At 39.4% G+C, this 18445-nt stretch overlaps 1 protein-coding gene and 1 non-coding gene across 2 annotated transcripts in view; both read left to right on the forward strand.

Moving 5' to 3' along the window:
- LOC144240639 (NAD(P) transhydrogenase, mitochondrial-like) overlaps positions 1-18235 on the forward strand; it is a 28404-nt gene extending 10169 nt beyond the window's left edge. Inside the window, exons 3-7 of the mRNA XM_077774997.1 lie at positions 413-642; positions 3965-4182; positions 8414-8501; positions 12778-12866; positions 17989-18235. Coding sequence (XP_077631123.1) covers positions 413-642; positions 3965-4182; positions 8414-8501; positions 12778-12866; positions 17989-18235 — 872 coding nt within the window. The remainder of the gene's footprint in view (positions 1-412; positions 643-3964; positions 4183-8413; positions 8502-12777; positions 12867-17988) is intronic.
- LOC144240648 (small nucleolar RNA SNORA33) lies at positions 3075-3203 on the forward strand. Its single transcript, XR_013337786.1, has one exon. It is a non-coding gene; the product is annotated as a small nucleolar RNA SNORA33 (small nucleolar RNA).
- Positions 18236-18445: the final 210 nt, after the last annotated feature.

Consider the following 18445-nt stretch of genomic DNA (forward strand, 5'->3'; position numbering starts at 1 on the left):
TATATGAAATTTAAGAGAGTAGGGATAAATATTTCCCATTATCTATCCAAAAAACTCAGTTATGATTATGAATCAGGAATATTGTTTTGAGCAGTAACTTGTATGTGCAGTATATTTTGAACAGACTGCCCATTTTCATTTTTTGAACTCTGTTATTAAAACGTTTTTTATGTTGTTGTTTTTTACGGAGTTAATTTTTTTCTTTCTCTCTCTCCCCTTTTCTCTTTTTCTCTCTTCCTCACTCTCCCTGTATCCCTTTCCTTCTCTTTCTTTCTTTCTTTCTTTCTTTCTCCCTTTCTCCTCTCCCTTTCTCCCTTTCTTTCCTTCTCTCCTTTTCTTTCTCTCTTTTTCTCCCTTTCTCTCTTTCTTTCTCCATTTCTTTCTTCCCTTCTCTCTTTCTTTCCTTTTGTAGGAATTCCATATAAGCAGTTGACTGTTGGCGTCCCCAAGGAGATTTTCCAAAATGAGAAACGGGTGGCATTGTCTCCGGCTGGTGTTCAAGCCTTGGTCAAGCAGGGTTTTAGTGTTGTCGTGGAATCGGGTGCTGGCGAAGCTTCTAAGTTTTCTGATGATCACTACAGAGCAGCAGGTGCCCAGATCCAAGGAGCGAAGGAAGTGCTGGCTTCTGATTTGGTGGTCAAAGTAATTATTCCTTTCCACCCCTCATTTATGGCATGCTGGCTTTTTAAAAAGTTTTCATAGAAAACTTACTCTCTCTATTGTTATAGCTCCTCATATTTTCAAATACTGCCTTTTCTGAGAGAAATGGTTCATGTTGTGAATATTCTTCATAGTCCGATAGAACTTTTATCAGGTAACGTGATCTTTGTTTAACCATGAGAGGAGAAAAACTGATCTTCCTTTTTAGATTTTTCATATGGAAATTCCTTTCTAATTGTATAGGGAGAATTTGCACTTCATGGTTCATACATATCGAGAATACCCACAGGTGAATATTTAACTGCTACAGGAATGGAAAAAGGTCATGGGACTCCTCCTAGGACTGAATGTACAGTGATCTTCTGATATGTAGAAGGAACAGTGATTTAACTGACCTAACTACTATTTCTAGAGAGGGCAGAGCTGCCCTGGAGAAACCAGCACTAGGCTGAGTAGAGACAGCCTTACCTACTTTAATGAAAGGTCTTAATATATAATAGAAATCTATGTGCTGAAGAACTTCAGACAGAAGATCTGAAGGAAGAAAAAATCAGAGAAAGGACAAGACTATCACAGGTGTACCTTAGATAGTTACTAGGGAGGAGCATTAGTTTAAATCCTAAGCTTTCTGCAGCCAAGACAAAGAGGCATGGGGATTGTAGAAGCATGATTATTAGGCTAAATAAGCTCCTCACTTGTACGGGAAAGACCGGCTTTCTTTTAGTGTGTGTTAATTTCTTTATTTTATTTTTTTTTGTGAGAGAGAGAGAGAGAGAGAGAGACAGCGTGAGCAGGGGAGGGTCAGAGAGAGAGGGAGACACAGAATCCAAAGCAGGCTCCAGGCTCTGAGCTAGCTGTCAGCACAGAGCCTGATGCGGGGCTCGAACCCACAAACTATAAGATCATGACCTGAGCCAAAGTCAGACGCCTAACTGACTGAGCCTCCTAGGCGCCCCTGTGTGTGTTAATTTCTAAGGGGTATCAATCACATAATTGTTGTTTGCTTTTTATTCCTACATAAATTCTACTGAATAACTTGGTAGAGTCTTTAGTGATCTTTGCAGATGCAGAACAATTTTTTGGTATAGAAATTAATAGTGAAATGTATGATATGTAAGTAAGTTGTAATTTAGCTAAAACTTTCATTTTTAAAAAAATTTTTAATTTTTTTTTAATGTTTATTCATTTTTGATGGAGACAGTGTGAGCAGAGGAGGGGCAGAGGGAGAGAGGGAGACACAAACTGAAACAGGCTCCAGGCTCTGAGCTGTCAGTACAGAGCCGACATGGGGGCTCAGTCCCCGAACCGCAAGATCATGACCTGAGCCAAACTCGGACACTTAACTGACTAAGCCACCCAGGTGCCCCTAGCTAAAACTTTTTAAGTGTTTAGGTGTATAGATACTAGGTGATATAACTCAGTCTAGTAAAAGAGCTTAGGGTCAATAGAAAAATGAGCATGATCCATTCCAATATAATGCTTTAGGGATCAAAACCTTTTGAGATGTCCCACAATAGAGGGTTAGTAGGATGCACATACGTTTTAGAAATGCTTTGTTTTTAGAGATCTGCAGTGTATACGAGCATGTTACAAGCACTGAGAAATCTTATGATCTAGTAACTCAGATAGCTTTATACTTGCATTAGTAAACTACTTGACCTCGAGACCTATTTTTGAGTCAAGCCTGTTAATATCCTGGGGAACTAGTGATCCAAAAAGCACATTGAGGAAAAAGTTCTATTGACTTAACTCACTCAGATGCCAACAGTCTCAGCTGAGCGTCTGGTAGGGGCCACTAGAATTAATTGAAAGTTGACCTCTAATTTTTATTAAATCTATTGTAGATTCTCAATGAGGAAAAATAGACCTTGCCAGAGAATCTTTTTGTTTTTAAAGTTTATTTTAGAGAGAGAGAGGGAGGGAGGGAAAAAGAGGGGGAGGGGCAGAGAGAGAGGGAGACACAGAATCTGAAACAGGCTCCAGGCTCTGAGCTGTCAGCAGAGAGCCCGATGTGGGACTCAAACCCCTGAACCGCGGGATCATGACTTGAGCCGAAGTTGGATGCTTAACCAACTGAGCCACCCAGGCGCCCCTAGAGAGTCTTCAAATCCAGAACCTTAATTAAAATCATATGCATCACCAGATCAACAACTTAAATGGCAGTAACAAATAGAGCTGTTTCCTAGGTGAATGAGATGACATTCTAATGAATTGAAATCATTGACCCAGTGTTTGTGTTTCTGTTTCCTTTAAAAATTTAAGTCCCTGAGCTATTGTTTTCTGGGCTTATTTGCCAGAAAGTGCTTGTTTTCTGGGCTTACTTGCCTAAAAGTGCTACTGTGAACTAAGAGCTAAGGATGTGATACATGTTAATTGAAGGTCGATTTTAAACCTGGATATAAAACACACCTTAAAAGCCCACAAATGAATCTGCTTACCTGAACGCGTTTCTGCAGAAACTTAGGAAAAGCTGGCAGTGGTAAGCCATATTATGAGCCTTAATGACATTGAGGTCATTAAGGTCCCTAAAAATGGCTATAAGAAATGAAAAACAAAACAAAAACCACCTTTTAAAATACCTTTTTAAATGGAATTTAAAAGTTCTGGCTTTAAATCTGAAACTTTCAAACATACAGTGTGTGTATTTATTGACTTACTTGCTGCTTCTTCATATAACAGATATATCATAGATTTTTACTCAAACCCAGTTTGTCAAGGCTCCTAGTTTGCATCGTGTCCATCTATAAATATGCACCTGGAATTTAAAGGTGACATACATCTATACATATGACAGTGGAGATTTTAGTTTATAATGTTTTTAACTTACCACTCCAAATGTTTGTGCTTGCCAAAATTTTAAGAATTGAGTCTTTGGACACAGGACAAAAACTCCCTGCCTGTTTATTCTAATCTCTATCTTACTCTTACCAGAAGAGGGGCACCTGGCTGGCTTAGTTGCTAGAGTATGCAACTCTTGATTTGGGGTTTGTGAGTTTGAGCCCCATGTTGGGTGTAGAGATTACTTAAAAATAAAATTTTGGGTGGGGCCAGGGAGGACCTTCCAGAATGATAGCATGCTCTATACTCAAATCAGTTCCTAGGTTGGTCATCAGTCAAGAGGACAGATGGCAAAGATCTTGGTACTTCTTACCTTGTTTACAAATTTAGTATGAAATCTTTTGCTGAAAGATTACTTCTGGATGATTATTTCAGTCATGGCGTGTTATTTAAATTGTCCTGTTTACTTAAAAATACCATAAAGTTATTTACATTATTAATCAGTGACTTGTCTTTTTTCCCTCAGGTGCGAGCCCCCATGGTTAATCCAATATTAGGTGTTCATGAAGCCGACCTTTTAAAGACATCGGGAACATTGATTAGCTTTATTTACCCAGCCCAAAATCCAGACTTGCTAGATAAACTTTCTAAAAGAAAAACTACAGTTTTGGCAATGGACCAGGTTCCAAGAGTCACGATTGCTCAGGGATATGACGCACTAAGCTCCATGGCCAACATTGCTGGGTATGTTGATTCCTTTCCATTTTGGTTGAACAAAGCTCAGTGGTACTCTAGAAACATGTTCTTTGTGGCCCTTCTGTCTTGCCGTGCTTTTACTTGTAATAATTGTTGGGGATTACAACTTTCTGAGAGTGCCCTTATTTTTTTTTATTTTTTCAATGCTTATTTATTTTTGAGAGAGAGAGAAAGCACAAGCGGGGAAAGGGTAGAGAGTGAGGGGACACAGTATCTGATGCCGGCTCCAGGCTCTGAGCTGTCAGCACAGAGCCCGATGCGGGGCTTGAACTCATGAACGCCGAGATCATGACCTGAGCCCAAGTGGGAATGCTCAACTAACTGAGCCACCCAGGTGCCCCGTGAATGCCCTTATTTTTTAAGGCTCAATTTATTATTTCATAGTTATAGGAAATGACTCTTCATATTCCACTCTTCATGGTTAGAAGTCTTATTTCCTTTCACCAGAGCAAATGATTGTGAAATTATTTGTATGAGGAATAGACTGTCTTGCATATATGTGTGTATACGTGTGTATACATGTATATATTAGGTAGAAATTGCTACCTCTTTTTTTAAAATTTTTATTTGATGTTTATTTTTGAGAAAGAGAGAGACAGAGAGACGGGGAGGGACAGAGAGACGGAGACACGGAATCTGAAGCAGGCTCTGGGCCCTGAGCAGGGCTTGAACCCACGACCCTGATGCAGGGCTTGAACCCACGAACTGTGAGATCATGATGTGAGCTAAGGTGGGACACTTAACTGACTGAGCCACTCAGGCGCCCCACTACTTCTTTCAAATTTTATTTGAGATATAATTGACACATAACATTGTATAAATTCAAAGTATAAACATAATGATTTGATATATCAGTATATTGTGAAATGATTGCCACAATTAGTTTAGTTAACATAAATTGCTGTTTTTACAGGTCAAAAATGGTCAGATATTGGCAGTTTCATATGGTTTGACCTGACAGATACATATTAGCATTTACCATTTTAATTAAGTTTTGCTTAGGTAAACTCATAAAATATTCAGTGAATAGGGAAAATTTCTCTCTGACAAAGTTCCATATGGTGTCAAAACACATATTAATAGGGGGCACCTGGGTGGCTCAGTCTGTCTGCTAAGTGTCCATCTTCAGCTCAGGTCATGATCTCACTGTTCATGAGTTTGAGCTCTACATCAGGCTCTGTGCTGACAGCTCAGGGCCTGGAGCCTGCTTCGGATCCTGTGTCCTCCTCTCTCTGTCCGCGCCTCCCCCCCCCACCGTCCCCACTCATACTCTGTCTCTGTCTCTCAAAAATAAATAAACATTAAAAAATTTTTTAAAAATTATTTAAAAAACCCAAAAATACACATATTGATAACTGAGGGCTAACTACATCCTCTTACCTTTGCCTGTCACTGCTGCGTTCCCAGTCTCCTGCCCGGAGAGCTGTGCTGAGAGGAATCTCAGGCCCCTTCTGCTCTGAGGAACATGGCTCTGACTGAGCAGTCACCTCTGCCCAGCAGGGATGGGAAGAGCTATGGGAGTGCATCGGGTTGCTGACTCTGCCCAGAGAGTGGGAAAAGTCTGGAAATCAAAGATGCTTAGGAAATCAACTTCTTTTTTTTTTTTTTTTNGGAGAGCAATGTACTTTCCTCTTAGCACTGCCTTTGCCGCATTTAGGAAATCAACTTCTTAAGAGACGGTTGAATCCGATTTTAAGCATGAAAACTACTAGTAGTGGCAATCTGCTAATATGAATGAGGTATCAAGAAATGAGAATCGTTAAAAGAATCAAACAGTGCATGAAAGAGAGACTAACATGGATGAAGCCTTTTATGGCCTGACACATGAGCTGAAGGTTTTCATAGGTTTTATAGCTTAGGTGTCGCCTATCAGAAAGGCCGATACATCAAATAGATTCTACTTTGGGTTTCATTTTTGATAGAAAAGCGGAAAACAAAAAGGACAAGTTAACACGTTTTGTTATCCTTACTATAATATAGCAAATGGTTGGTTTGAAGATATTTTTTGTGATAGAAAGTATACACCAAAGGACAAAATAAATTCTTGCCATATTATTTTGTTTGTAGAAAAGTTACATTATGTATCGTGGGACCTAACGATTTTCTTTTTTTAAAAAAAAAAAAGTTTATTTATTTTGAGAGAGTGAGCGAGTGCAGGGGAGGGGCAGAGAGAGAGAATCCCCAGCAGTCTCTGCACTGTCAGCCAGGAGCCTGACGTGGGGCTCAAACTCATGAACTGTGAGACCATGACCTGAGTGGAAACCAAGAGTTGGATGCCTAACTGAATGAGCCATTCAAGTGTCCCAGGACTTAAATGTTTTCTATAGAAAATATACAGTGTGATCTTTGGAGACTGCTGTTGATTTTGTCTTGTGAAATGCATAATCTGAAAGTTTATCAAAGTTCCAGCTCAGTGCTTTTCAACCGTAGAGTCTTTTGAGCAAATGACATATTATGAGGCAATATAAACAAATGCAGTAAGAGCAGAGTGGCCTTGGTTGAATTGAGGGACGGAGGGGTGTCCAGAAACATGTTTGTTCTCTACCCCACCCAGTAAGGCCCCAGAGTTGCCTGGAATTTGAACCTTTGGGAATCTATGGGACACAGTTTAAAGAATTGCTGTCTTACGTCCCCAGCTGATATATGCCAAGGGCATAGTTGGTGGTGTATCTTTGAGGATACTTATCCACACAGTATGTGATAAATCCTTATCTAACTCACACACACAGCCGTATTACAGTGAAGACACGCTCCTTCCAGTTTATTCATGTGCATGCTGAGCTTTTTTGTTGTCATCAATAAAAGGCAAACTGTTATCACTTTCTCCCCACTATCAACGTTTTCTTGCACATTCCTGTGTAAACCATCTCATTTTTGTTATTTGTTTCAGAATAGCAGCTGACTCTTTTAAAACATTAGTTCCAAAATTTCATACGGTGGCCTTTGAATCTTTATCATGTTTACTTTTTGAAATTTCTGTCACTTGGGTTCAGAAGTAAGACTAATAAGTAATGTGATCTCTAAAATATTGCTTTTCTGCTATAATATGATTTAAAGTAGTAGTGGTTACCATTATATGCTTTTGCTTTAATTATTATATCAAGTATTAATTTATAAAAAATATGGTCAGGGAAAAAATATGATCTGGGAAAGTTTTTATTGTCAGCCAGCGGTTTATCTTATTAAATAGTTGCATTGTAATTTTAATTACATTGTCTCACTGAGTCATCATAATAGCACTAAGAGATGCTCTTTTTGTCCCCCACTCTATAGATGAGGAAACTGAAAGTTAGAGACTTATAGAAATTTACCCAAGCTCACAAAGCCTGTTAGTGGCAGAAGTGGGCCCTGCACTGAGATCACTGTGTCTCAAAATTCCATGTTTTCAACTCTTAGCGATCAAGGGAAGTGTGTTTTTTTAAATTTTATTTATTTATTTTGAGAGAGAGCATGCACCAGTAGGGTAGGTGCAGAGAGACAGAATCCCAAGCAGGCTCTGCACCATCAGCGTGGATTTGAACTCATGAACTGAACTGCGAGTCATGACCTGAGCTAAAGTTGGATGCTTAACCAACTGAGCCTCCCAGATGCCCCAAGGGAAGTTGGTTTTTTTTGTTTTGTTTTGTTTTTGTTCTGAGGTTAGAGTTTTATTATGTACAAGTATATTGCTATATCTCATTTCTTTTTCATTTTAAAGTTTTCTCTTATTACATAAATACTGTATAATCATTAAAGAAAATTTGGACAATAAAGTAAAACAGAAAGTCTGAAGTAGCTGTAGTTTCAGCACTGAAAGAAAACCATTGTTAGCATTTTTTTGGTCTTTCCTTCATTTCTTTTTTTACACCAACTGATCTGCAGTGTTTATTCCGAAGAGGCCATGGAGCATTGTGGGTAAGAGTGTGCCTGTGCAGGCAGGAAGCCAGGGTTAGGCTTCTGGATCTGTCATTTACTAGCCGAGTGATTAGCAAGCCCCTTCCTCTCTTTGTGTCTCTGTTTACTCACCTCTAAAATGAAGGTAATAACTGTACCCATCCTTAGGATTGTTGAGGAGATTAAAGGAGTAGGTATACATGTGGCACTGAGAACAGTTTTTGACACACAGTAGGTACAATTTAAAGGTTAGTGATTATCTTTGACTGTTAAAGCTTCTTTGGTGACTTATGATAATATATGAGTCTAAGCTCTTTCATTTTATGGAAATAATTATTTTTTTCAGTTACAAAGCTGTTGTACTAGCAGCAAATCATTTTGGACGGTTTTTTACTGGTCAGATCACAGCTGCTGGAAAAGTTCCTCCAGCTAAGGTAGGTTAAACATTTAACGTTTTTTCATAGTATGAATTATTTAAAGGTAAGGATATGTGTAGTACTAAAATACAGCTATTTTAAAAGTTTTGTTCTGTGTTAACTTCACACTGATGACCCTGTGTATGTTCAGAGTACAAATATATGGGAGAGCCCCAAAGCTGCTTATGATTGCTTGACAAAAAAGAATTTGGACATTTCTGGAAGTTCTAGTTTTTTGTTTGTTTGTTTTTTTACATATTAACTTGAACTCTTAAAGGGGTTTTGGATAACTTGTTCTGTGTATGTAGGGTGTTTTTTTACTAATGTTTGAAAAAGCTTCGAGATACCATTCAGTAGATTCTTGATTTCCCAATGTTGTGACGCTTGGTTCATAGAAAAGATTGTCTTAGTTTAGCAGATTCTTGATTTCCCAATTGTGACATTATGTTCATAGAAAATATTGTCTTAGTTTTTTTCACTGGGCAGAGAGAGAGAGGGAGAGAGAGAATCACACGCAGATTCCCAGCTGATAGCGTGGAGGCTAATATGGAGCTCCATCCCACGAACATGAGATCACAACCTGAGCCAAGATCAAGAGTTGGACACTTAACTGACCGAGCTACCCAAGCGCCCTTTCACTTTTTTTCAAATATGGGTCAAGAGGACGGAAAAAGGGAGGTGGTGTCATCCGGGTATTTGGCAGAGGGAAGGGGTGTGGTTTCTTTAATCTAAATTGAAGGCAGAGGAGCAGTTGATGAGAGGTGGGGGTGGCTAGGTAAAAGAATAGATTGTATTATGACCCTTCAACATGCATACACTAAATGACCGTAGAAGCATGTTGTCTAGGAACATGCTAGGAAATAGGACTTTAAATGTTGTTCATCTACCTAAAGAGTATACTCTGCCTGTAGGCAGGTTTACTCAGTGCTTCCTGCTCTTATGTACTTTGTTATATAAACCAAGAACTCACATGAAATTAATCCCCTAGAAAAAAATGGGAAAAAAAAAGAGAAAAGATACTAACAGATTTGAGAAACATACTCCTTTAAAAACAGGCCAGGTGAAGAAAATGGAAGTGCTCCAAGTGGAGGCCAGAATACATAACAAAGAAGTTAGCAAACAGCAGAGATGTGCTATGTGACATGGTGATGGTTTTTCTTTTTTGTTAAGTGTATTTTATTTAAGTAATCTCTACACTCAACGTAGGGTTCGAACTCATAACTCTGAGACCAAGAGTGACGTACTCTTCCAGGTGAGCCAGCCAGGTGCCCCTGAAGTGATGACGTTTTGACCCCTCTGTCAGGATCATGAGAATGGTCTGGCATTTATGGTTGCCAGAAGTTGAATGCTGGTTTTTATTATATTTTATTTTTTTTATTTTTAAAGTTTATTTGAAAGAGAGATTGAGAGCATGTGCGAGTATGCAGGTGCAAGGGATGGGCAGGGGAAGGGGGAGAATCCCAGGCACAGTGCGGGGCTCGATGTTCAGAATCGATTGCTGAATCCCAGTGCCCTGGGAAGGTAGTGGCAATAGAGGTGTAGAAAAGGGGCTGGATTGGTAGATCTTTGGTAGCACTCCAGGAGTGCTTGCTGAGGGATTGGAGGTGGGAATGTGCAAAGGGAGGATTCAGGATGACCTCCCTGTTTTGGCTTGAACAGTTGTGTTGTACAGTTAGTGCCCTTAACTGAGATGGGGAGGTCAGCTGGAGGAACAGGTTAACTGGAAATTAAGAACATTCCTAAAGATCATTCCTTTCCCATGAACTTTCCCCTATTTGTTGAGTCGATGTCTATGTTGTGCCAGTTAGCAGTCAGTGCTTTATATCCCATCATTTAATGTAACTGCCCTCTGGGAAGGTTTTTTTGACTGTGTTATTGCAGATACTAAGCAGCTTCTCAGAGTTACCCAGAACTAGTTGGTAGCTGAGTCAGGATTTGACTCTGACTCTTAATTTCTGTGTCTTTTTCTTTACCCCATCCTGGAGAGAAAGAGTAAATTCCTGTTGTCAGATCTACCTGGCTTTATTATTGTGTGATTCTGCCTTTTAAATTATGAGGTCTTTTGTTATTTCTTTTTTTTTTTTAAATGTTTTATTTATTTCTAGGAGAGAGAGAGAGACAGCGTGAACACGGGAGGGTCAGAGAGAGAGGGAGATACAGACTCTGAAACAGGCTCCAGGCTCTGAGCTGGCTGCCAGCACTGAGCCCGATGGGGGGCTCAAACCCACGAACCGCGAGATCATGACCCAAGCGAAAGTCGGACGCTTAACCGACTAAGCCACCCAGGCGCCCCGGTCTTTTGTTATTTCTTGCCTCAGGATAACTTGGTCTAGTCCTGTGATTTTTGCTTATTTTATTTTCATTTCATATTTTCATTGTGTGGAGCAGGGTTGGTGCCTTGGAGCCCAGAGCCAGCTTGTTCCCTGTGGTCCTTCTTTGCTTGCTTTCCTGTAGCCTAACCCCTTTCCCGCAACCATCCCCATCTAGATCAATTTACGTGATCTCAGAGACACTGCTTAGAGGTCACTGGAGCATGGTTGACTAGCCCTTTTATTTATTTTTTAAAGACATAAGTCTTTTTTTTTTCTTTGAGAGAGAGAGTGTGCATGTGAGTGACAGCAGAGAGAGGGGGAGAGTCCTGAAGTGGGGCTTGAACTCATGAACCATGAGACCATGCCCTGAGCTGAAGTTGGATGCTTAGCTGACTGAACCACCCAGGCACCCCTTGACTAGCCTTCTGAAAGAGGTGGAAGGAGATGTGGGCATGATGGGTAGGTGGGAATTTATAAGCTTCACTGTTTCCTGTGGGTGGCTTTTTTTTCCCTTTTTTTCTTTTCTTTTTCTTTTTTTTTTTTTTTTTTTTACAGCAATAAGGAGTTGCTTCAGTTGATGGGAAGTATAATAGAACTTTTCTCTGGAAGGCCCATACCAGACTGCAGACAACACTGCTCTTATTGTGTTTCTTAGAAGGCTGGGGGACTCTTGTTTCTGAGGAATTCTTTGGTTTTCTTGGCTCTGACTCTTCCATGGTTAGGGACGTTAGTTATGTTGCTTTGGTCACTCAGATTGGTTCAAAATTAGGGGCGCCTGGGTGGCTTAGTCGGTTAAGCGTCCGACTTTCGCTTGGGTCATGATCTCACGGTTCGTGGGTTCGAGCCCTGCGTCGGGCTCTGTGCTGACTGCCAGCTCAGAGCCTGGAGCCTGTTTCAGTCTGTGACTCCCTCTCTCTCTGACCCTCCCCTGCTCACACTGTCTCTCTCTCTCTCCTAGAAATAAATAAAAACATTAAAAAAAAAAAAAACAAAATTAGGTAGTTGGTCACCTGCTGTTCTTTCAGAAGCATTTGAGCTCAATATAGAAGGTAGATATTTTATCAAAGTTGTATCCATCTTTGAAAGTTATTTTGATATTTTGTGAACATAGAGGAACTTAAAATTTGTGAGAGGAGAGATAGCTAGAATGCTGTGCTGAGAGTTTATTTCAGTATAGATAGCTTTTACACACTGAGGAAGATCTGTTAATCTCTTTTTCTTTAAAGATTACTTTATTAAAAAAATTTCTTGTTTATTTTAGAGAGGGAGAGAGAGCATATGTGCGAGCAGAAAAAAGAAGTGCAGACGGAGAGAGAGAATCTTAGGCTCTGTGCTCAGTGTGGAGCCAGACACAGGGCTTGATGCCATGACTCTGGGATCATGACCTGAGCCAGAATCAAGAGTCTGACGCTTAACTGACTGAGCCAGTCAGGCGTCTCAAGACCTGTTAATCTTTAACATGTGTAATCCCCACTGTGCTGTATCTGGCTTCCACACCAAGATGCTCGTTGTCAGGCTTTTGAGTGAAGGTTGTGGGCCTTTGCCAGAAGTTGTTCCCTTGATAAATTTTTAAAAACAGTGGTGGTTCAGATAAAACGTTGTCTATCCACTCAGTATATTTATTGAGGGCTGATTGCCACCGCCGGCACCAGCTGGTGTATAATTGGGTGCTGTGTACCAGGAGCTGATAATTATTAGCTGATGATTTTTTATAACCAGTTGATAATGAACTTTATTTAAAACATACAGGGCACCTGGATGGCTGAGCCAGTTAAGCGTCCAACTTTGGCTCAAGTCATGATCTCACAGTTCGTGGGTTCAAGCCCCATGTCGGGCTCTGTGCTGACAGCTCAGAGCCCGGAGCCTGCTTCAGTTTCTGTGTCTCCCTCTCTCTCTGCCCCTCCCCCACTCGCACCCTGTTTCTCTCTCTTTCAAAAATGAATAAGCATTAAAAAAAAATACTGTTCTGTCTTTTCCCCTAGATTCTGATAGTCGGTGGTGGTGTTGCTGGGCTGGCTTCTGCAGGTGCAGCAAAGTCGATGGGTGCTATTGTTCGGGGATTTGACACCAGGTATGTGCTCTACAAGTGATGGCTGTTAAGGTAAAAACATTTTGTGTCAGGTGGATATTATTCATTCTTTAGAATTTATAAATGAAAGTTGTGCATTGAAAACTGCTTTACAAGCTCTTTACATTGAAAAATGTTTCTACTTCTTCAAAGTTAATTCAAAGTGGAAAAATATTACCTAGTGGGGAAAAAAAATTTAAGGACCCAGACTCAGTACAACTGAAATAATTTAAAAAGCAGAAGAATTGAAAACAAACGACTCGTATTCAGTTTTGTATATTGTTTCTTTATGTGGATTAGCAGTTGGACCATAGTTATTCCCATCTTGAGTTTGTAATTTGTTGCTCTGCTGTGTCCTATTTCTGTCCAGAATATGTTTCCAAGTCAGGAAGGCCATGAACCAAGGTGTCTGTGAGTTTGAAGAGAGTGGCATAGGAGATATTTTGGGGGCACCTGGCTGGCTCAGTCAGTAGAGAATATGACTCTTGATCTTGGGGTCATGAGTTTGAGCCCCACATGGGGCATAGGGTTTACTTTAGAAAAAAGTCAGCATAGGAGACTGAGAGCAGGGGAGTGAGAGGTATGCTTTGCATTTTATGGATAGAAGCAAATAAACCTGATTGGGCAATAGTAGAGCCCCTAGGTGATAGTACTCAATTGTGTTCATTGCATAGTACTTTAAAGCAGACATATCAGCTTTTTATCGAATTCCTTAAAGAAAAGTTTGATTAAAATTGTTTTTCATTTCAGAAGATATTAGATACTGGATTTTATTAAATGCTTATTGAGAATTGATATCACTTTTGTGTATGAATACTATTTTGAGGTTGAAACCCATAGTTACTCATTATCAGCTGAGATCAGTAGAGGAATAATATTGCTGCCAAGCTTGAATATGGAATGATCAAAAAAAATTGGAACCATTCAGAGTTGGAAAGAATGTGACTTCTGGATTAAGGAATGTTCCACGGAATATGATTTACAGTGATTACCTGGAGTTTACAGAAGTGATGTACTGATAAAAAGCTGTCCTGCTGAAATGAGAAAAGGCATTTCTGGTGTAGCCAGGATGCAAGGCAGAGTTAAGCATGTCATTTGTGCTTTTAATTTTTAATGTTTGCTGATGTGAATTTTTGAAGACATCCAAACCTGGAGAAAGGAGGTTGTGCAAGTTTTCAGTGTAGCGACAGCAGCGTTAATGTGGAAATGTGTGTATTTGGCTTAGAGATGATTTGAAACTTGGTGTTGGGTCAGCTGCAGAGAACTTACTCTTACTTTGATGTCATTGGTTTAGATAGTTTACAGATCTGATAGCTAGAGGATAGCTGTTGCTTAATTCCATTTTTATTTACTGTTTACTAGGATAGCTCAAGTACACAATGAATAAAGATGTGGCTGAACTGATATAATGCTTTTCTAAAGATTATATATACCTCAGTCACTATTTTGAGACTATGGGTTGGTATCATAAATATGAAATTCAAACGTATTAGAAAATACACTTGATTATAAATTCTTGTTGGAAGACTGAATAGTATATACCTTCAGATAAACATCCTAAGAACTTAAGGACAACTCATTGCCCAGTAATACTAAAGAAGCATGATTTTTTAAAAAATTTTAATGTTTATTTATTTTTGAGAGAGAGAGAGAGACAGAGAGCTAGTGGGGGAGGAACAAAGAGAGAGGGAGACACAGAATCCAAAGCAAGTTCCAGGTTCCGAGCTGGCAGCACAGAGCCCAACACAGGGCTTGAACTCATGTACTGCGAGATCATGACCCGAGCCGAAGTCGGATACTCAACCGACGGAGCCATACAGGGGCCCCTAAAGGAGTATAATTTTTAAACTTTTTCAAACAATAACTAAGAGATTCCTCTGGTAACAATAGTAAGTATCCTACCTAATGCCTGTGTTGCAAAGTTTAGAAATATAATAGCTCTACTTTTTCCTCTTTTTTATGTCTGTGTGTGTTCCAATAAAGCTTTATTTACAGAAGTAATTGGCAGGTCAGGAGCTATAGTTTTCAGACACCTGTACTAATGCTTACTCTCTTCCAGGCATTGTGCTATGTGCTTTGTTTAATTTTTCTTTACAAACACTCAGGGCACCTGGGTGGCTCAATTAGTTAAGCGTCTGATTCTTGTTTTTGGCTCAGGTCATGATCTCAAGGCTGTGAGATCAAGCCCTGCTGGCTCTGCACTGGGTATGGAGCCTGCTTAAGATTCTCTGTCTCCAGACATAGACTGGCGCCTGGGTGGCTCATTCGGTTGGGTGTCTGACTTCAGCTCAGGTCATGATCTTGTAGTTCATGAGTTTAATCCCTGCATCATGCTCTGTGCTGATAGCTTGAAGCCTGGAGCCTGCTTTGGATTCTGTGTCTCCCTTGCTTTCTGCCCCTCCCCTGCTCATGCTCTGTCTCTGTCTCTTTCTCCCAGAAATAAATAAATATTGAAAAATATTTTTTAAAATGTAATTTTACTAATAGTACTATTTTAACTGGCTTTGTTTTTAATTAACAGTTGATTGTGAAGATCTTTACTTACCCATAAACATATTTAATGGCTGCATAGGATTCCACTGTGTGGAAGTAGAGTGACTAATTAGTCCTCTATAATGGACATTTTCACTATGTATACACAATACTGTATATATGTATATGTAAGAACATACGTATTTAGAGATATCTCATTATTTCCTTAGGATAAATTCCTAGAACTGAAATTTTGGGGTAAAAAATATTCATGTCTTACATTTTGATACCTTATAATAATTTTAAGTGATAATTATTTTGATCACAAAGATTCTAACATAGCATTTATGTTTTTGATTACACATGTCCATTATTGAAAAATGCAGAGAAATATAAAGAAGAAAATAAATATACCTTGTATAATTCTACCAGCTAGATACAATTGCTAATGATTTCTTTTGGTATAATTTCTTATAGATATTTATGCAGGTACCCTTTGAATGAAATTGTGATCACTCACATACACATATATGTATGTCACTGTAAATTCATCTTATTTCATTAAAACTTGTAGATATTTCTAAAACTTTGTAAACAGCAATATCCCTTTGGCTGTAAGGGATAGAAAACACCAACTTAAACTGGCTTAAACTCTTAAGTAAATGTATTAGCTCTTTTAAATGAAAATCCATGGGAAGGAGTCCCCTTTTCACACTCGAGTCAGCAGCTCATTGGTGCTGTCCAGGACCGGGTTCTTTCTGTCCTCTCGGCTGTCCTTACTTAGCTTTGGCCAATTTCCCTATGTCACAAGTTGGCCTCCCAGGGCAATCTGGACTACAAGCTTCCTTGTTCAAGCCAGCAGAAAGGGTGAGAACCTCTTGCTCAATCATGTCCTACCCTTTGTGTCCCCTCTCTGACCATGACAGTTGCTTGGGACTAATGGCCTCAGGCCACAGTTTCCCAAACTTTCCTAATGGCCAGAATTACCTGCAGCTCTTGCTACAAATATAGCTTCTGGCCTGTCCCCTGGAGATTGTAATTCAGCGGGTCTTAGAAGGGGTCGCTGTCATTAGGGGATTCACTCTAGTGAGATAGGGGTTGGTAAGTTAAACATACTTTCCACCGCAGAGCTGAAATCTTCGTTGGCTCTGGTTTTCCAACCAGTACACGGTGCATGGCTAGAGTTTATTTTTTTAAACTGAATGTATTTTTGTATAATTTAAATGTGTTGGCTGTTCATATTTTAACATATACCATTTATAGGTTGCTTTTTTCAAACACAATTTAGTAAAGACTGGGAACAAAAATCACTTTGTTAAAATATTTCTTAGAGTCCATTATGTGAGAAAAGTCCCCATGCGACAGAACATTTATGAATGCAGATCTCAACCTGAGTGATTGGGATGAAGTCAAATCTTAATGTAGGTCAGAACTCACGTCATCATTGACAGTGGAGACCCAAGAAACATAATTGATTATTGGAGTTATCAATAGTGAAATTCCTTTTGTAACTGAACTAAGTAGAAGTTGGAATTCCCTATAATTTTTATTTTTCCAGAAACAAAGTTATAGAAGTGATATGCGCTCCCGGAAATAATTGAAATAGTCCAGTCAGATATATCAAAAGAAAATCTCGTTTTGAAGATATACAGTTCATTCTTAAAACTCAACACCCAAAACCAAATAATCCAGTTAAAAACTGAGCAAAAGACATGAACAGACATTTTTCCAAAGAAGACATGCAGATGGCCAACAGACACCTGAAAAGAGGCTCAACAGCATTGAGAAATACAGGGAAACACAAATCAAAACTATAATGAGATACCACCTTACATCTGTCAGAATGGCTAAAACCAACAGCACAAGAAGCAATGGGTGTTGGCAAGGATGTGAAGAAAAAGGAACCCTCTTACACTGTTGGTGGGAATGCAAACTGGTGCAGCCACTCTGGAATAGTATGGAGGTTCCTCAAAAAGTTAAAAATAGAACTACCCTATGATCCAGCAATTGCATGACTAGGTATCTACTCAGAGAATATAAAAATACTAATTCAAAGGGATACATGCACCTGATGTTTATAACAGCATTATTCACAATAGCCAAATTATGGAAACAGCCCAAGTGCCCTCTGACTAATGAATGGATAAAGAAGATCTGGTATATGTGTACAATGGAATATTATTCAGCCATAAAACGAATGAAATCTTGCCATTTGCAACAATATGGATGGAGCTGTATTAAGCTAAATGAAAGAAGTCAGAGAAAGACAAATACCATATGATTTTACTCCTATGTGGAATTTAAGAAACAAAACAAGTGAAGGGAAAAAAGAGAGAGAGGGAGGGGCAAACCAAGAAACAGGCTGTTAACTGTAGAAAACAAACTGATGGTTACCAGAGGGGAGGTGGGTGGGGGGATGGGTGAAATGGGTAATGGGGATTAGGAAGTGCACTTTTTGTGATGAGCACAGGGTGTTCTATGGAAATGTTGAATCACTGTATTATACACCTGCAGCTGATATTATACTGTATGTTAGCTAACTGGAATTTCTTAAAAAAAAAAAACCCAGCCCCCAAATATATATGTGTAAATAATGATCTTGATTTCTTTAAGGGCCTGAAATAACCACTGCTTTCCCTTCAATAATCCCCAGAGCTGCAGCTTTGGAGCAGTTCAAGTCTCTTGGTGCTGAGCCCTTGGAGGTGGACTTGAAGGAATCTGGTGAGGGACAAGGAGGATATGCAAAAGAGATGTCCAAAGAGTTCATCGAAGCTGAGATGAAGCTCTTCGCTCAACAGTGCAGGGAGGTGGATATCCTTATCAGCACAGCTCTTATTCCGGGTAGGTCATTACCCCCGGGTCTTCAGCAAAGCACTTTTACTGATGATATTTTGAAATGAGGGTGAGAGTGGTTTAATACTTGAATTTCTTTAAGTAAAGATTGATTTGCTTTCTAGGAATTGAGAAAGCATACGAAAGGCAGAAAAGACAGAAGTCACTGTAGCCCGTAGAGAAAAATGATCGTTGATAATGTGATATGTTTTCATTCAGTCTTTTTTCCCATGTATTTTTATCCAGCTGTGTTCATAGATCATATTCTTCGTACAAAA

The sequence above is a fragment of the Crocuta crocuta genome, unplaced genomic scaffold (genome assembly GCF_008692635.1).
Source record: "Crocuta crocuta isolate KB4526 unplaced genomic scaffold, BGI_CrCroc_1.0 scaffold1758, whole genome shotgun sequence".
Taxonomy (NCBI): Eukaryota; Metazoa; Chordata; class Mammalia; order Carnivora; family Hyaenidae; genus Crocuta; species Crocuta crocuta.